The sequence below is a fragment of the Giraffa tippelskirchi genome, chromosome 5 (genome assembly GCF_054371585.1).
Source record: "Giraffa tippelskirchi isolate mGirTip1 chromosome 5, T2T-mGirTip1v1.2.pri, whole genome shotgun sequence".
Lineage (NCBI taxonomy): Eukaryota > Metazoa > Chordata > Mammalia > Artiodactyla > Giraffidae > Giraffa > Giraffa tippelskirchi.
Window position 1 is genome coordinate 87,970,227 of NC_137279.1, and position 19,751 is coordinate 87,989,977.

The following is a 19,751-nucleotide window of genomic DNA, read 5'->3' on the forward strand; positions in this document are numbered from 1 at the left end:
GTCTATATCTTTTGGTTGGTGCATTTAATCCATTTACATTTAAGGTAATTATCGATATGATCCTATGATCATAATAGATATGATCCTATTACCATTTTCTTAATTGTTTTGGGTATATTTTCTGCAAGTAGGGCTTTTCCTTCTCTTGTTTTCTGCCTAGAGAAGTTCCTTTAGCATTTGTTGTAAAGCTGGTTTGGTGGTGCTGAATTCTCTTAACTTTTGCTTGTCTGGAAAGCTTTTGATTTCTCCATCAAATCTGAAGGAGAATCTTGCTGGGTAGGGTCTTGTTGGTTGTAGATTCTTCCCTTTCACCACTTTAAATATGTCATGCCATTCCGTTCTGGCTTGTACAGTTTCTGTTGAGAATCAGTTGATAGCCTGATAGGAGTTCCCTTGTACATTATTTGTCATTTCCCCTTTGTTGCTTTTAATATTTTATCTCTGTCTTTAATTTTTATCAGTTTGATTACTATGTCTTGGTGTGTTCCTCCTTGGGTTTATCCTGCCTTGGACTCTTTGTGCTTCCTGGACTTAGTTGATTATTTCCTGTCCCATGTTAGTAAAGTTTTCAGCTATTATCTCTTCAAATGTTTTCTCAGGTCCTTTCTCTCTCTTTACTACTTCTGGAATGCCTATAATGCAAATGTTGTTGTGTTTAATGTTGTCCCAGAGGTCTCTTAGGCTGTCTTCATTTCTTTTCATTCTTTTTTCCATATTCTGTTCTGTGGCAGTGATTTCCACTGTTCTGTCCTCCAGGTCATTTATCTGGTCTTCTGCCTCAGTTATTTTGCTATGGGTTCCTTCCAGTGTATTATTCATCTCTGTTTGTTTGTTCTTTAGTTCTTGTAGGCCTTTGGTAAACATTTCTTGCATCTTCTCAATCTTTGCCTCCATTCTTTTTCTGAGATCCTGAATCATATTCACTATCATTATTCTGAATTCTTTTCCTGGAAGACTGCCTATATCCACTTCATATAGTTGTTTTTCTGGGGGTTTATCTTGTCCCTTCATCTGGGATGTAACTTTCTGCCTTTTCATTCCAATTAACTTTCTGTAATGTGGTTTTGTTTTAGTCACTGTGGGATTGTGGTCCTTCTTGCTTCTTCTGTCTGCCCTATGATGGAGGAGGCTAACAGGCTTGTGTAAGCTTCCTGATGGGAGAGACTGGTGGTGGGAAAAACTGGGTCTTGCTTTGGTGGGCAAACTTTGTTTTCTTGGGCTCCAAAATCATTGCATGTGGTGACTGTAGCCCTGAAATTAAAAGATGGTTGCTCCTTGGAAGAAAAGCTATGACAAACCTAGACAGCATATTAAAAAACAAAGACATTACTGAGAAAGGTCCATCTAGTCAAAGCTATGCTTTTTCCAGTAGTCATGTATGGATGTGAGAGTTGGACCATAAAGAAAACTGAGCACCAAAGAATTGATGCTTTTGAACCGTGGTGTTGGAGAAGACTCTTGAGAGTCCCTTGGACTGCAAGGAGATTAAACCAGTCCATCCCAAAGGACATCAGTCCTGAATATTCATTTGAAGGACTGATGCTGAAGCTGAAACTCCAATACTTTGGCCACCTGATGGCCAAAGAGAGAACTGACTCATTGGAAAAGACCCTCATGCTGGGAAAGATTGAAGGCAGGAGGAGAAGGGGACTACAGAGGATGAGATGGTTGGATGGCATCACCGACTTGATGGACATGAGTTTGAGCAAGTTCTGGGAGTTGGTGATGGATGGGGAAGCCTGGCATTCTGCAGTCCATGGAGTCACAAAGAGTCGGACATGACTGAGCAACTGAACTGAACAGAACTGACTGAACTGGTGGGCAGAGCCTTGCTCAGTAAAGCTTTAATCCAATTATCTGCTGATAGATGGGGTTGAGTTCTTTCAACTGGTAGTTTCTTGGCCTGAAGTGACCCAGCCCTGGGGACTGTGGTCTCTATGGTAGGGTTAACGGTGACTTCCAAGAGGGTTTACACCAAGGAGAACCTTCCCAGACAGCTGCTGCCAGTCCCCTTGTCTCTGCAGTGAGCCCCTGCTGACCCTCCAATACTAGCAGGTGGTTTTGGCTCAGTTTTCTGTGGAGTCACTGCTCTGTTCCTCTGAGTCTTGGTGTGCACAAAGTTTTGTCTCCCCTGGTCCTGTGGAAGTCTTATGATCAAATCCCACTAGCTTTTGAGGTCAGATTCCTTGGGGATTCCCAGTTGCTTTGTTGTGTCCCCAGGCAGGGAAGCCTGACATGGGGTTCTGAACCTTCACAACAGTGGGAGAACTTCTTTGGTATTATTGTTCTCCAGTTTGTGGGTCACTCACCCGACAGGTATGGGATTTTATTTTATCATGATTGCGCCCCTCCTACCATCTAGGTGCAGCTTCTTCTTTGTTTTTGGATGTGGGGTATCTTTTTTTTTTGGTAGATTCCAGTGTCCTCCTGTCGATGGTTGTTCAATAGATAGTTGTGATTTTGGTGCTTTCACAGGAGGAAGTGAGCACACATTCTTCCACAGAAGCCTACAATATTCTTTTTAACAATAGAGCATAAACAAGTCACTGGGAGAAGCTAGACTGGATGCAAGTTTGGAATGGGGATGGCTTCCGGTTGTACTATTCTCTCTCTACACAGACAATTTTTTTTTTTTTTTGGTCTACAGTGCATTTTGAATTATGTTGATATGGACTGGTGATTGATAATGAATCTGAATTCACAAAAAGCAATTCTCTCTCAGAATCAATTGTTTATTTCTTCTATTACATTTTTACCAATACTTCTCTACCTTACAAACATTTCTAGCATGTTAACACACACAATCCAGCTTCAACCTCTTTCTTGTCTCCCCAGTTTAGGCTGTCCTGTACTGGGAAGATCAGTTGGCTGCAATCCCCACCTCCTAACATTTCCCTTACTTTCCCCAGCTCCTCTTCATGGCCAGTGCTCTAACATTCCTTGCTGCTTCTATAGTTTCCCTCTTAACTTTTCTCTCTAATTCCTAACTTCTGGTGCACAGGAAGTTCAGAGATCAGAGAAATTGATCTACAGGGCACAAGGGCACAAAATGGGGAAGAGAAAGGTGGAGAGGGCAAGTGCCAGGTGTTCTCACAATTCCACTGGCCAGCAGCAATGTGTCACTCTTCCTTTCAGATACATGAGCAATCTAAAGGCTATCCTGAAAACCTGTTTTCAGGAGCATTTCTGGTGTTATTTATCTTAGCCCGTGTCTTCCACACATAGAAATCTGAGGCAAAGATGAAATTTCTAGCACGTGAGTTGCTAGCTATTGATTCAGAAAATAAGGGTTAGGGGAAAATGGAAGAGATGAAGAAAACATTAGGAACTATGTGATTTGTGATCACTCTGCCTATCCTTTTATAGTGATTTTGGAAGAGAAATGAAAAGGCAGTGTCCTGACCAGAAATCATCCCAGGTCTTGTGGTACATTGTCCAGGGTGGGAGAAAATTTGGCTGACATATGCTATTTCCATATAAGGAACAGGAGCAAGGAGGGGCAGAGAAAGAGGAACAGGGGTGAAGGGGTCAGGGGATAAAGAAAGGAGGAAAAGAGGAAGGGAGATTAAGGGAAGAGATAACCAAGTTGAGGTGCCAGGGGGAAAGGTCATTGAGGAAGGAGAGAGGGAGTGAGAAGGCCTTCAAATGTCCCGGTGACACCATATGCAATAGAAACAAGCTGTTCCCACCGAGCTCTGCTCAAACTGTAGACTCAGGAGCAAAAGAAAGGATCATCACTGTGTTAAGCCCCTGGGTTTAGAGTGGCTTGTTGTGCCACAGTTGATAACTGATCCAACCTCATGGTGTGGAGGTTGAGCCTGGTGCTCTAGCTGATGACATGAGTATTCTTAGTGGGATTGCGGAGGAGCTTGTGGTTTACAAGGACCCTTGCTGGCAGCAATGTGGGGAAGGGATTGGAGGGGGCCAACACTGGACACAGTGAAGATTAGGAAGGGGCAGGAGGCCGTTTCAGGAGTGCAGACCTCAGCAAGAACTTGTTCTATGGTCACCAACATCATCCCATGTCCAGATGATTAGTTTGAAGCAATCAAAGTGATTCCATGATGGATTTTTAAATGGGTAATGGATATGGTGACATTTTTTCAGAGGAGTGTAGTTTTATTCAATTTGAATTTTAATGCAAAGTGATCTTCATGGTTTATATTATGATATATAATTCAGATTCCATACTTTGAAAAACATGAAAGTATTTTATTTTATCCCAATATTCATATTTTGAAAGTTAAGCACACTGTATTTCAGAATATAAGCACGTGAGAAACCTGTACTGCCATCATACCTCCTCTCAACCAAGCCCAGGTTGTCGGGCTGCTTGAGGGCTCATCCAGCAATTATATACCATTTTGGAAGAGGTCACTGATTATGTATTTAGTCACATATTCTCAATAGTCTCATGTTAGAAACAGTATTCAGCAGAGGATAAAGCCATGTATTGATGCCCAAATAATGAACATCTGGAAGATGACTCAAACCAAATGTAATTAAAAATGCATTGCTGTATTACCCTAAATTTTGCTAGTCAAATTTTAGGGGTTTGATGCACAGTGTAGGAACAATATTTCTCCACTCCTTCCCTTGGATAGGGAGGATATCTGTCACTGGCTATTATAATGCACAAGAGATACCAAATAGCAAATACATGCTCTTGACTGAGGTGGTTGGAGACAAAGATTTGGTAGCAGTATTTTGTATATATAAGTATATAATGGTTGCCTTCGTGTGTGTGTGTATGTGTCCTGATTGGAGATATTTATCAGTGAAATTTTTCACACTGTTTGCCTATTGAAGACCCAGAATCAGTTATTCTTTTCATTCCTGCTTGCTAAGCAGACCAATTTTTTTTCCCCTGAGAACTTCTCCTTTGTAATTCAGAACCAAGGAAGCTGACTCACAGTGCTGACACTGTTTCCCTGAGGTCCTCCTTGAATGCTCCAGCTCAGTAGGTAGATCACACACCTCCTGAGACACCACAGGCAACACTCTTAATATTTTCTTACAACAGAACCTGGACACCATTGTTCTAAGCTGCAAGATGAGTTTCTTCATCAGCTATAATCATATCACCAACTCAGTGTCCCACGTGTGAATTATTTCCTGATGCTGGAGAAAGGACGATATGAACTTGTGCTCTGCCTGGTAAAGGCTTCAGCCTGAAAGTAACTCTTTCTACTTATATTTCTCAGCTAGAATAAGTCCTGTGCCCTGTTTATCTTCACAGAGAAAAGGCACAGACGTACATGTGCCTCCAAAAAGAAGAGAATTAATCACAGTGAACAGCCCTAGTGACTACCTGAGAAATTTCCTGATGAAATGATATTAGTGGTCAATTCCTTATGGTTGTACAAAACAGCGGAGATGCATGGGAGACAGGTCAGTCCTCTCTCCATCTCTCCTTCTCTCTCTCCTTTTCCCCAATGCTAATTCAGACAAGAATGATGTAGGGAAGCACATGGGTAAGTGTAAGTTATTAATAACATTACAGTTCTTGGGTTGGCTAGTGGTTTCTAAGTGTATAAGGCATTTGCTTTCTTCAGTACTGAACATGGCAAATGACTCCTATACCTTGGACAACAAAGAGAGGTGATGCTCCAGGTCTGGGACTGAGAGGGAGGGAGCAGTGCCCTGAACATCAGCGATTGGTCCCAGAGAGCACACCCAGCCCCAGAGGTGGTAGCAATGATGAATCGTAGGGTTGTGGTCAGCCAGGGCCTGGGCAGTGAACAGTGCTGAAATGAGTCAGGCTGGCATGGCTGTGGAATGGAGATATTTTGTTTGTTAGCCCACCTAAAACATCCTCTGAGGGTTATGGGCTCCAATGCAGAAAGGAACTCTCATAATAATGGGAGAGAATGAAAACCAGAGACATTTCAGTACCATAAATATCAGCTCACTAGAACTTCTGGGCTGCTAGATCCTAGGAAAGTTCCAGTTTCATGAAAAAAAGTTAATGATAAGAAGTTGATGAATGCATATGGCCATATATGAGAATATCACTATTAGGAAATTACACTCCTATCTATGGGAAAGGAACTTCACATATGTAACTTACCCTTAATTTGTTTAGAAAAAAAAGTTTGTGTGAATTTGTGTATATCTATAGAGAGAGGGCATACATGATAAACCAAATGGGGTAAAATATGAACTCTAGGTGAATTCAGTTAAAAGCTGAATGTGTACTTTTGTACTGTTCTTATTTTTTCAATGTTCTGTAAATTTTCAATTATTTCTAACCCAAAAGTAAGTAAAAGAATGACGTGACAGTGTGACACATGTCATAATTAGGAGTTGGACACAGTAGTCCTGGAGAGGGACTACTCTGGGCAGAGAGGACAGGGACCCCCAGCTTTGCCTGGGGATGGAGTTGTCAGGGAAGGCTTGCTTCACAGAGAAGTTTCAGGAGAGACTGGAAGGATGATGACCTGGATGATGACCTGACAGAGGTGTGTGAGGCCCTGGAGCATCTGACTGAGGTGGGAGCAGGAGAGGCTGCAGGGAAGAACTGTGAGGTCCCGTCCATCCTAAGTCTGTTACGGAAGGGAACACCGTGTGTGCTCTGACCCAGCAGGGCTCGCCCTCCTCATGGTGAGTGTCACCTGTGCGCCCAAGAGTGCTGCCTCATGCCCCTCCAGACAGTCACACATTTCTTCTCACTGCTGGGTGCTGAGGCTCAGGAACCTTCAAGGGAAGACAGCTTGAGGGTGGGGCCTTTGGCCTGAAGTGGGCTGGGCTGGGCAGGGCCAGCGTGGTTTGCTCTCCCATTAAAGGCTCAGCACTTCACCCACCTCAGGACTCTGCAGAGCCAGTAAGTAGCTCTGAGTCTCCACCTGAGTCTCAGCTCCTGGCATCTGTGAGGAAGGAAGGACGGAGCTCTCTGTGTTGAGTCTGAGACAAGACCTGTGTGTGGGGGGAGCCATGATGCCAGTTCAGGTCTTAGTCTCAGAGATGGAAATTTTTAGAGAAAGGAGGGTTGGATGAGGTTGGGGCTATTCCAGGAGGTTCCAGAATGCCCAGAATCCCGTCACTTTCCATTCAAGGTTTCCTTACTCATTCAGTTCTAAGAGCAAGGATGGAAGGAGAGAGAAGATGGACCTGCCAATGACTGTGGATCTCCTTTCTCTTTAGGAGCCAAGGGCCAGATTGTACCTCCTGCTGTTCCTCTCTGTGGCCACCAGAGGGCCGAGTACGGGTAAGTCGCTCAGGAGCAGCAGTTTCATCAGCTACCCAGGTGTGCAGAGGAGCAGAAATAGAGCTGGGCTGGATACTGGAGTCCTGGTCCAGAGGGGGAGTCACGGAGACGCAGACAAGTCACACTTTGCGGCCAACTTGAGCTGCAGCCTGAGTGCTGATTGCTTGTCTCTCCACGGTTCCTGGGGCCCCAGTCTGTGCCTCTGTGTGGCTGAGGGGGCTCAGGGGAGCCGTAGTGAAGACTGCGCTTCCTTTTAGCTACACCGGCTCATATGGCCTTGGCCTCGGGGTTCCCAGAAGGAGCTGGTGAGGGTTGTGCCAAGGAAAGTACTTGTGTAGTACCCATTCTCACAAGTCCATTTGTCAAAGTGGCATAATGATATTAATAGTTTTCATTTTTAATTAGTGGAGCAGAACAATGCAAGTGTAAAGCCTTTACTAGATTGGGGGTCAGTTAGTCTTAGCAGAGAGGACCTTGACCTCTGTGCCCTCACAGTCCAGTGATGAACTGATGATGTGGGCAGGGGCTGAGAGTTGATGCCCTGGAAGGCTGGTGTTGAACGGCTCCAGACTAATAATGAGAAGTATCTTCGCACCCTCTAGCAGCATCCTGTTCTCCTGAGATGTTTTGGGAGAGTAAAACCTATGTCCCTTTCTGGTGTTTCCTGCCTCGAAGCTGCAAGGAAATCAAAGGAATTTGTAGTGAAGCAGGTGGTAAGTAATAAACCAACCTCGTACCCTCTCGTTTTAGTCACGTTTAAGCTGAACAGATCCCCGTCAAGGAGATGAAGGAGAGTGTGCCTATCTCTTCTGTCTGCTCTGACTCCAGCTTCCAGCCAAGGTTACTTCCAGTGGGAATATTGAGGGTTTTCTGTCCAACCCAAGGACAGCAAACATGATCTTGTGAACACAAAGAGAAATGCAGTGTTCCTAGTCACTCTTAAGGTGGTGGCAGGAGCAATGATGGGTCTAAGATTTTCATTTTCCCCTTCTTGTAAGCTGAAGATTTTGCCAGTCACAGTTTCACAGATGCTGGTAGAAAATGTGAAATTCCTGACAGTGGGACAAGAAAATTTATTATTCACATTCATAGCAGTAGTCAGAGTATCAGCATTTTCTTATGTTGGTTTCCTGAGCCTCAATCCCAACAGAGTGATGGGAAGAGGGCCAGGAGACAGCTGCACAGGTAGTTTGTTTGCCAAGCAGGCCGACAAATTGGGCTTGTCAAGAAACAACTACCATTTTTTCCATCAGAGAATTTATTCTCTCAAGGGCTGGGTCCAGGAGAGGAACTCTGCACTTAGGAAATCTGAATCTCATGGCAGTGACCATGCCTGCCCTTTGCTCTGAGTTGCAAAGGCCACATCCTGATGTAGACTTGAGATGTGGTCAGGTGCTGATTTCTGGACTCTCCTGGTCTGGAGGCTCTATCCAGAGGGAGATACCATCTCTGTCTTCTAAGGATTTAGCTTTTGGAAAGGTAGTATGGAACAAAGGCAGTCAGTGTCCTTGCTCTTAGATAACCCACAGAGAATTGTCCTCAACAAGTGGGTATGTGTAGGAGCCTTCAGGATGCATTTCTGAATTCCCAGAGTCTTTCTGGTTGTGGGTCTGAGATGGACCCTATGCTCTCAGACAGGGTGTCTCTGGGCTGGTTCCCTCTGCAGATGGCCTGTATCACCTCCACACTGAGAATGGTGTCATCTACCAGACCTTCTGTGACATGACCTCTGGGGGTGGTGGCTGGACCCTGGTGGCCAGTGTACATGAGAACCATTTACCTGGGAAGTGCACGGTGGGTGATCGCTGGTCCAGTCAGCAAGGCAACAGGGCTGACTACCCAGAGGGGGATGGCAACTGGGCCAATTACAACACATTTGGGTCTGCAGAGGCGGCCACCAGCAATGACTACAAGGTGGGTGGCACTGATCAACCAGCTGAGAAGGGGTAAGGAGCAGGGTGTGGCTGGAGCAGACCATGCGGAAGGGAGGTTGGGAGATGGGGATTTGGAGGTGAGGCTGGAGAAGAAGACAGACAGAAGTCTGTGCTTTGAATCACAATCTCTTGGAACCAAGGCTGTTTGGGTGGTGGGGCCTCATTGTCTACTGGAAATGGGGGTATCTGAGCACTGCTGGGCACCTGCCCCCCTGGAGACCCGAGCTCTCAGCTCAAATGCGGGCCGTGTGTGTGGGTCTTTGGCTGGCGGCATCTCCTGGATCAGTAAAGCTGAGTGTGTGTCCCTCTGCAGAACCCTGGCTACTATGACATCCAGGCCCAGGACCTGAGCATCTGGCACGTACCCAACAAGTGCCCCCTGCAGCACTGGAGGAACAGCTCCCTGCTGAGGTACCACAATGACGCTGGCTTCTTCCAAAATCAGAGCCATAGTCTGTTTGGACTCTACCAGGTACATGGGGCTGCTGGCTGGGGGTGGGGGCAGTACCTTTGGTGGACAGAGAGCCAAGTGTTTGGGGTGAGGAGTAAGTCTGCTCTGAGTCCCTGATCACTAGCAGATCCTCCTGCTTGGCTGTTTCTTCCACCTGTGGGTCAGCTGAAATCATGTGCTACCTCTGCAGAGCAAGAGAAGAAGCCTTAGGGGAGGAGAGAGGGTGAAGGACAAGGGTCTTGAGGCTGGTTAGGTACCTAGCTGGGTGGGGTCAGGGAGAAGGAGTCACTGTCATTCAGGCTGATTTCTGCAGAATAACACCTGAGGGCTCTAAATCCCTTACTCCCAATGTGGCAGCTTTTTCCCTGTCCTCACACAACCTGTATTTTGGGTCTCTGCAGAAATACCCAGTGAAGTATGGAGCAGGGAGTTGTCAGACTGACAACAGCCCAGCCATTCCTGTGGTCTACGACTTTGGTGATGCTGAGAAAACTGCATCTTATTACTCACCATATGGTCAGCGTGAGTATCTCCTTCCAAACCCCATTCATCAGTCCTTTCCTGCTCTCTTGGAGGAAATTATAAATCACAACAATGATCAATTTCTAGCATTTACTGAACACTTATCAACACAGGGTGCCACTCTCATTTCCAGGAACTTGACCTTGTTCTGTGTCATTTAATCATCATGAGAAAAGTATGAAGTTAGAATTCTTATCCTGTCCATTCTACAGGATGTAAACCCAGGCTTCTTAACCAATACCCTGTATGATGCTTAGAATAGTAAAGGCTAGGCTAATAGTCCCTGGTGAGAGCAACTATCAAAGTGGTGAGGAAAATTTGTTTTTGTTTTGTTTTTTATGATGGACAGACATTAAAGAAGACATTTTTTCAGGTAATAAATCCACAGAACATAAGTTGTTGGTGGGAAAATAAGAGCTATTACTTTTTAAAAATTTATTTATTTTTTAATTGAAGGATAATTGCTTCACAGAATTTTGTTGCTTTCTGTCAAACTTCAACATGAATCAGCCATAGGTATACATACATCCCCCCTCTCTTGAACATCTCAAGAGGTTCTCCCTCCCATCTCCCTCCCCATCCCACCCCTCTGGGTTGATACAGAACCCCTGTTTGAGTTTTCTGAGACATACAGCAAATTCCCGTTGGCTATCTATTTTACATATGGTAATGTAAGTTTCCATGTTACTCTTTCCATACATCTTACCCTCTCCTCCCTTCTCCCTATGTCCATAAATCTGTTCTTTATGTCTGTTTCTCCATTGCTGCCCTAAAAATAAATTCTTCAGTACCATTTTTCTAGATTCTGCATATATATGTGTTAGTATAATATATTTATCTTTCTCTTTCTGACTTACTTCACTCTGTATAATAGGCTCTAGGTTCATCCACCTCATTAGAACTGACTCAAATGTGTTCCTTTTTATGGCTGAGTAATATTCCATTATGTATATGTACCACAACCTCTTTATCCATTCATCTGTCGGTGGGCATCTAGGTTGCTTCCATGTTCTAGCTATTGTAAATAGTGCTGTAATGAACAATGGGATACATGTGTCTTTTTCAATTTTGGTTTCCTCAGGGTATATATGCCTAGGAGTGGGATTGCTGGGTCATATGGTGGTTTTATTCCTAGTTTTTTTTAAAAGAATCTCCATACAGTCTCCCATAGTGACTGTATAAATTTACATTCCCACCGACAATGCCAGAGCATTCCCTTTTCTTCACACCCTCTCCAGCATTTACTGATTGTACACTTTTGGATGATGGCCACTCTGACCGGTGTGAAGTATTATCTCATTGTAGTTTTGATTTGCATTTCTCTAATAATGAGTGATGTTGAGCATCTTTTCATGTGTTTGTTAGCCATCTGTATGTATTCTTTGGAGAAATGTCTGTCTTTTTCCCACTTTTTGATTGGGTTGTTTGTTTTTCTGGTATTGAGTTGTATGAGCTGCTTGTATATTTTGGAAATTAACCCTTTGTCAGTTGTTTCATTTGCTATTATTTTCTCCCATTCTGAGGGTTGTCTTTCACCTTGCTTATAGTTTCCTTTGCTGTGCAAAAACTTTTAAGTTTAATCAGGTCCCACTTGTTTGTTTTTGTTTTTATTTCCATTACTCTAGGAGGTGGGTCATAGAGAATCTTGCTTTGATTTATGTCATTGAGTGTTCTGCCTATGTTTTCCTCTAAGAGTTTTATAGTTTCTGTTCTTAAATTTAGGTCTTTAATCCATTTTGAGTTTTTCTTTGTGTATGGTGTTAGGAGGTGTTATAATTTCATTCTTTTACATGTAGCTGTCCAGTCTTCCAAGCACCATTTATTGAAGAGGCTGTCTTTGCCCCACTGAATATCCTTGCCTCCTTTGTCAAAAATAAGGTACCCATAGGTGCATGGGTTTATTTCTGGGCTTTCTATTTTGTTCGATTGGTCTATATTTCTGTTTTTGTGCCAGTACCATACTGTCTTGATGACCATAGCTTTATAGTATAATCTGAAGTCAGGAAGGTTGATTCCTCCAGCTCCATTCTTCTTTCTCAAGACTGCTTTGGCTATTTGGGGTCTTTTGTGTTTCCATATAAATTGTAAAACTTTTTGTCCTAGTTCTGTGAAAAATGCCATTGGTAATTTGACAGGGATCGCATTGATTCTGTAGATTGCATTTGGTACTATAGTCATTTTCACAATATTGATTCTTCCTACCCAGGAACATGGACTGTCTCTTCATCTGTTTATGTCATCTTTGATTTCTTTCATCAGTGTCTTATAATTTTCTGTATGCAGTTCTTTTGTCTCCTTAGGGAAGTTTATTCCTAGATATTTTATTCTTTTTCTTGCAGTGGTGAATGGGATCGATTTCTTAATTTCTCTTTATGATTTTTCATCATTAGTATATAGGAATGCAAATGATAACTGTGTATTGATTTTGTATCCTACAACTTTGCTAAATTCACTGATTACCTCTAGTAATTTTCTGATAGTATCTTTAGGGTTTTGTATGTATAGTATCCTGTCACCTGCAGACAGTGTGAGCTTTCCTTCTTCTTTTATGATCTGTATTCCTTTTATTTCTTTTTCTTTTCTGAGAGCCATCACTTTTTTACATTTACTGTTTCAATGAGAGCAGGTAATGGTGTGTGTATGTGTGCATTCGTGCTAAGTTGCCTCAGTCATGTCTGACTCTGTGTGACACTATGGATTGTAGCCCCCCAGGCTCCTCTGTCCATGGGGATTCTCCAGGCAAGAGTGTTGGAGCGGGTTGCCATGCCCTCCTCCAGGGGATCTTCCCAACCCAGGGATCAAACTCATGTCTCTTATGTCTCCTGCATTGGCAGGTGGGTTCTTTACAACTAATGCTACCTGGCAAGCCCCAGGTAATGGTAGGTAGGGCAAATAAAGTCATGGTAATTGGATGAGAAGTGTGCTAGCCGAAACAGATGGACACTTTTGATCACTGCTTATTCCTGCTGGACTTCTGGAAGTTTTCTACTGTTATCTTCTTCTACAGTTATATGAGCCTTAGGCAGAAAAGTGGTCTCTTGTGACCTGAGCCTTGGTCCTCTTGACCCAGATGGAAGGAGAGTCTCTTCCAGCCAAGTTCAGAGCCAGTACGTAGCAACCACTCTCTAGAGGTGCTGAGCTCCATTCCCACAGACTGGAGTGCTGGGCTGTAACCTAAAGTGTTGATTTAGGGAAATCCTTGGCTCGTCAAGGGCTTCCCTGGTAACTCAGACAGGTAAAGAATCTGCCTGCAATACAGGAGACCCAATTTTCATCCCTGGGTCAGGAAGATCCCCTGGAGAAGGGAATGGCAACTCACTCTAGTATTCTTGCCTGGAGAATCCCATGGACAGAGGAGCCTGGCAAGTTACAGTCTTCCTCTGTAGTCTGGCAGGTTGCAGTCCATGGGTTCGCAGAGTCGGCCATGACTAAGCAACTAACAATTTCAATTCATTTTGGGTTTGTCAAAGGTATTTCCAGTTTGTCCTTTCAGTACTTGGCCCCTTCTCTCCCTCTTCTTTTCCAGAGGAATTTGTTGCAGGATTTGTCCAGTTCAGGGTATTTAATAATGAGAGAGCAGCCAATGCCCTGTGTGCTGGGATGAGAGTCACTGGCTGCAACACTGAGCATGTGAGTTTTGAGAAGATACACGGTCTGTCCATGTGTATGTGTCTGTATGGACATGGGTACACCCACCTTATGGAATCTGATGATATGTTTCTTCACGGTTTGCATTTTTACTGTTTTGCTGATATTTGTGAACATAGTTTTTACATTGTTGCTATTATTATTTTTTTTTATGTTGTATTTATTTATTTATTATTATTTTTAATAAATTTATTTATTTTAGTTGGGAGCTAATTACTTTACAATATTGTAGTCGTTTTTGCCATACATTGACATGAATAAGCCATGGGTTTACATGTGTTCCCCATCCTGAACCCCCCTCCCGCCTCCCTCCCCATTCCATCCCTCTGGGTCATCCCATTGCCCCAGCCCTGAGCATTTGTCTCATGCATCGAACATGGAATGGTGTTCTGTTTCACATATGATAATATACATGTTTCAATGCTGTTGTCCCAGAACGTCCCACCCTCACCTTCTCCCTCAGAGTCCATAAGACTGTTCTATGCGATGCAGTTGATATATAACATTATATTAATTTCAAGTGTATGCCATAATAATTCTATATTTTAATATATTGAATGTGATCACAGTAAGTTTAGTCCACACCCACAAGAACATATAGTCACAAATTTTTTTCTTGTGAGGAAGGAGGTGGGAGGGGGGTTCAGGATGGGGAACACATGTAAACCCATGGCTGATTCATGTCAATGTATGGCAAAAATCACTACAATATTGTAAAGTAATTAGCCCCCAACTAAAATAAATAAATTTATTAAAAAAAAAAGAAAAGAAATTTTAATATCAACTCTCTCACAACTTTTCATTGTACAATATAGTATTATTAACTATAGTTATCATGCAAGAATATTGGAGTGGGTTGCCATGCACTCCTCCAGGGGATCTTCCCGACCCAGGGCCCAACCTGCATCTCTGGCTTTGGCAGGAAGATCTTTACCACTGAGCCACGTGGGAAGCCCCATTGGCATTAACCCCCGCAAAAAATGATTCCCTTAAAATACATTCTAGGATACCTACAAAGCAATAGATATTAGGCATTCAAAGTTGACAGAGTCATTTTAAGGAACTCAGATGAAGTGGGACAAAGATATAAATGCATGATGGCAATCTCATGAGATAACTACGTGTGATAGCAACATAAACAATGGGTCCTTGTTTATGAAGATAAGCCATCAACTGGAGAGTGAGGTGTGGACAGAACCCTGAGGAATAGCACTTAGAGAATTGATTGAGGGGAAAAGGTGGGGTGACAGGGCTAAGAATTAATGTGAAGCAAGGTCAAAAGGAATTCAAGAAGGTGCATGGTTTCAGAGTCCACTGGAGTAGAGGGGTTTATGGGAGGACAAAGCCAAGTAAGAACAGGACCAAAGATTACAGAGGATTCGAAGATAAAGAGCTTAGTGGGGTCCATAGCCAACCCCTCACTGTGTCTTCTCCCTGCCCCCAGCACTGCATCGGTGGAGGAGGATTCTTCCCAGAGGGCAATCCTGTGCAGTGTGGGGATTTCTCCTCCTTTGACTGGCATGGATACGGAACTCACCGTGGTTACAGCTCCAGCCCGGAGATCACTGAGGCAGCTGTGCTCCTGTTCTACCACTGAGAGCTGTGTGGTGTGAGACCCAGAAGCCCAGACAGTCAGAGAGGGAAAAATGGAATTCTAACAAGGTGGGGAGGGGAATAAATTGCATCACTTTGTGCTTCTAAGTTTCTCTGAATTCTTTTTGGAAATTGGCTGAGACCTAGAGGGTCTCATTATTAAAATAATGCCTCCTATTGGGTTTGATTTCCATTTTAGATGTTCTGAGTTTGGAACTTCAAGTCTTGGGTCCAGAACACAAGTTTGCCCCTCTTTCTTTGGACCCATGAAAGAGAATAAGAGCAGGGGAAAATCATTCCTTAATTTTCATACCATACCATTATTGGTTAGTCAAATCAAGCCCTCAATATAAACATCTGAAAGCAGAAAAGATAGCTATTACTTAGATTCAGTAGGAAAAAATTAGATTGAGGTCACAACTGCCATTTCCTTTATTCCTCCAGCTTTGACAGTCAGGACAGTGTTCCTAAAATGATTCTAGTACTAATTGCAATATCTGTGTGTTGGGGAGGGTTATCACAACACCAAGCAATTCACTAACAACTAGCTGAGTGTCCTCAACTCAACTCAATTTTGACCCAATCTACAGGAGAAGATCCCCATGATCTTCTCGGATCCTCAGATCCTCATGTGAAGGGCTCAGTCCTGCAAGTCTGCACCTTGAATCCTCCACTCCAGATACCAGTGGATGTGGGGATGGCATGATAACTACCTGGGTAGAGGCCAGGGCTGCTGTGAAACACCCTGCATTGCACAGGACCCCTTCCCCAAATGGAGAGTGATGCGATCTGAAATGTTAGCAGTGCTGTGGTTGAGCAACCCTGGATAGAGTGTTTTGTCTTTAATTTTTTTTTTTTTAACAATTTTCATGTAGGTCAGTTTCATTTTGGTAGTTAGTACATTCAACAGTTAAATAGATTTAAATAATGCAAGGTGACTACATGAATGTAACATTGATAAATAGTAGATATCCATTTTCACTAGATGCCAGATAATATAAAATTTAAAATGTTCTTGTGTAGATCATCCTTTGTTTTGGTCACTGGGGTTCAGGGGAGGGGGAGTTAATCCTACTGGTCACAGGGGAATTCTGTTAAGTAAGACCCAATCTTCTGATATTCCTTCCCAGAGGTTTCTACAGCTGGGTGAACTTCTAACCCCACAGAAAGGCCAAAAGCAGTAATGCTCTCCCTGTTTATCAGGACAGTGTTAGGTTCACACCAGAAACAGTGGTTGAATGTAGCCTACTCCAACTAAACTAGAGCTGTTGGTTTTCGCAGAAACAGATGCAGTGAAACCCAAGTGATATTTAGCTGTAACACCCAAATGAGTGCAGCCGGTACCTAATATCCAAGCAGCATTCACCCAAATGTCAAGATGAATTTCTTTCTGATAAACTGATCCTCCAAATTCCGTCCCCAGAATCACTGACATAGAATTTAGCTGGAAATCCCCAGTCTTGTAATGCACTGCAAAGTTATTCCTTGTCAGCTTGGATTTGACACTGTCCCAAGTCATGGGCTGGAACCCAGCAAGCCAGCCCTCACAGTCAAAGACAGCTGAACCATGGATTGCAGGTCCAACAGAATCCAAGTCAGCATCATAACCAAGGTTTATAGACTCTCTTTTGTAAGAAGACTTGATATTAACATTATTCTTTACTTTGTTAGTGTGAGAAGGTAGCACCAAACTCAGATTCAAGCCTTGACAAATCTGGTCTTCATTTTAATTCGATTCTGCTCTCAGAGTGTCATCAGTGGCATTGTTCTGTGATAGATCATACAGTACAGGTATTTGATTCTAAGGTGCCAGGCATTTGACCTGTGTCTGTGTTAGATGATCCAGATGTTGAGAATTTTGTGTCAGTGCATGATTTTATTTTCACATCCAGACAACCCCAAACCAGTCCTCCCTTGAAAATGTCTCTGACAGATTTTACAATGTCACCTCATGACAGAGGAATACACAATGTTTACACACAGCTCAGTGTGTAGGTCTCAATGGCAAGACTGTGAGAAGAGGTCATCTGGTGTCTACTGAGGGGGGAGCTGCAGCCACAGCTGAGGCCTTGGGCTTGTTATGGGTTGGGCGGCAGCTGTCCTGGCTGGAGGGTAAAGTGAAAGCCTTGTAGTTGTTCTTGGCTAAACCTGATCTGTGTGGTAGTTGATCAGCCACTATTCATGTACAGTTGACCCTTGAACTATGTGTGGGTTGTGGGCACCAACCCTCCTCACGGTCTAAAATCCATCTATAAATTATAGTTGATCATCTGTACCCATAGATCCTCCATATGTGAAGTTTGTCTGTGTTTGTGGTCCACACCTGCAGATTCAACAAGTAATGAATTGTGTGGTACTATATTATTTAATATTGGGGAAAAAAACCCATGTGTAAGTGGATCAGTATCATTCAAACTTGCTTTGGTCCCGGGTCAACCGCATTTGTTTTTTTTTCCTGCAATCTTTTCTTTTTTTTCACCTCCTTGTTAAATGTTTATTCCTTACTAAGTCACTCCTGATTTTCCTTCCTGCTCATTTCTTTTTTGTTCTCTACTTACTTTGTTACCTCTTGCCTTATTTCTCTCTCCTCATGTCAAGGTGTTACTGAACCAAACTTGAGTCTTCTGCCTTGAGTGCAGAAAAACCTATCTACTGACACAGGGTTGTGGTGAAGGAAAGTGCAGCATTTACTATAGGTGACAGCAAGAAGTTTGGGTAGCCAGTGCTCACTGCCTCCACTTGCCACCCCCTGCCCCTGAACTCCTCATTGGTGTTCAGGGAAAAGGTTTTAAAGACAGGATGAGGAAAAATGTTGCAGGGTGCAGGATCAGCTAGAGGACGTTTTTCTGATTGGTTGTTGGTGAGGTAATTGAAAGTCAACATCATCAACCTTCTTGTTCCAATGATCTGGACTCTACCTGCTTGTGGTCAGCATAGGTAACTTCTTTCACCTGTTGGGGATTTCAATATCTGCAAATCATCTTGAAGAATATGACTCAGAAGGGATTTGCCATCTGGAAGGAATATGTCTGGAGTCCTGACAAAATTTTAATTCTTATGGAGGTTGGTGAGTCCATAAGTGTTTGCTTTTTAAAATTCATTAAATGGTACAATTCTATTTTATATTCTTCTCTCTGTGTGTGTTAACTTTTTACAATGAAATTTTCTTTTTAACAATAAAACATAAGGAGGTCACTTGGAGAAGCTGGGTTGGATGTGATGTGGAGAGGGGGCAAGATTTTCCTCCACATTATTCTTTGTCTATGCACCCACATACTGTCATTTTTTTGCCTAATGTACATTTTGAATTCTGTTGACATGGACTGCTCATTGGTGATGCATATAAATTCACAAAAGCAATACTCTACCAGAATCAATTAATTATTCCTTTTAATTCTTCCAAACCTCCTCTACTTTCCAACACGTTCCAGCATATCATCACACAAAACCCAGCCTCAAACTCCAACTTGTCTCCCTAGTTAGGGCTGTCCTATACTGGAAAGATCAGTTGGCTGCAATCACTACCTTCTAACATTTCCCTCACTTTCCCAGCTTTTCTTCATGGCCAATGTTCTAATGTTTCTTGCAGCTTCTACAGTTTCCTTCTTAATTTCTCTCCCTGATCCCTATTTTCTGGTACACAGGGAAGTTCAGTATGAGAAAAATTGACTTATAGGGCACAAGGACACAAAATGAGGAAGGAAAACGTGGAGAGGGCAAGCACCAAGGCGTTCATACAATCCCACTGACTAGTAGCCATGGGTCACTCTTCCTTTCACATATGTGAGCAATTTGATTCTAAAGCCCATCCTGACAGCCTGTTTCCAGGAGCATTTCTGGTGCTATTTATCTTAGTCTGCATCCTCCACACATGAAAACCTGAGGCAAAGATGAAAGTGTTAACATTTGACTGGAGAGCTGCCAATTCAGAGAGGCGAGGGCTAGGAAAAAATGGAAGAGATGAAAAGAAAACATGAAAGCTATGTAATTTTTGATCACTCTGCCTGTCTCTTTATATGATTCTGAAAAAGACATGGATGAGGCAGAGGACTGACCTGAAATCTCTCCTGAGTCCCATGGTGCATTGTCTAGAATGGGACAGTGAGTGGGTGATGACAGTTGATACTATATGAGAAGCAAGGACAAGGGTGGACAGAGAAAGAGGAAGGGAGGAAAAGGTGGAAGGGGTCAGGGGATAAAGAAAGCAAAGTGAAATAGAGGAAGGGAGAGTAGGAAGAGAGAAGGCAAAGTTGAGATACTAGTAGGGGGGAAGGTCATCGAGGGAGGAGAGAAGGAGAGAGAAGGTCTTTAAATGTCCCAGTGGCACCATGTGCGGTAGAAACACCCCCACCCCTCACCCCCAGGGCTCTGCTCAAATTGTAGACTTATGAGCAAA

At 43.2% G+C, this 19,751-nt stretch overlaps 1 protein-coding gene and 1 pseudogene across 4 annotated transcripts; one reads left to right on the forward strand and one right to left on the reverse strand.

The window, feature by feature from the left end:
- Positions 1 to 6,343: 6,343 nt before the first annotated feature.
- Positions 6,344 to 15,463, forward strand: LOC145506616 (intelectin-1-like). Of its 4 annotated transcripts, none has more exons than XM_081491661.1 (8): positions 6,344 to 6,603; positions 7,144 to 7,207; positions 7,810 to 7,920; positions 8,874 to 9,121; positions 9,455 to 9,613; positions 9,994 to 10,114; positions 13,641 to 13,744; positions 15,207 to 15,463. In XM_081491661.1, the coding sequence occupies exons 1-8, from the start codon at positions 6,601 to 6,603 to the stop codon at positions 15,357 to 15,359; spliced, it is 963 nt and encodes a 320-aa protein (XP_081347787.1). In that variant the 5' UTR covers positions 6,344 to 6,600; the 3' UTR covers positions 15,360 to 15,463. The 4 variants fall into 4 exon arrangements, with proteins under 4 accessions (XP_081347787.1, XP_081347788.1, XP_081347789.1 ...); XM_081491662.1 differs by having other exon boundaries at positions 7,813 to 7,920; XM_081491663.1 differs by lacking the exon at positions 13,641 to 13,744.
- Positions 15,464 to 16,571: 1,108 nt separating this feature from the next.
- On the reverse strand, positions 16,572 to 17,322 carry LOC145505209 (non-selective voltage-gated ion channel VDAC2 pseudogene; annotated as a pseudogene).
- Positions 17,323 to 19,751: the final 2,429 nt, after the last annotated feature.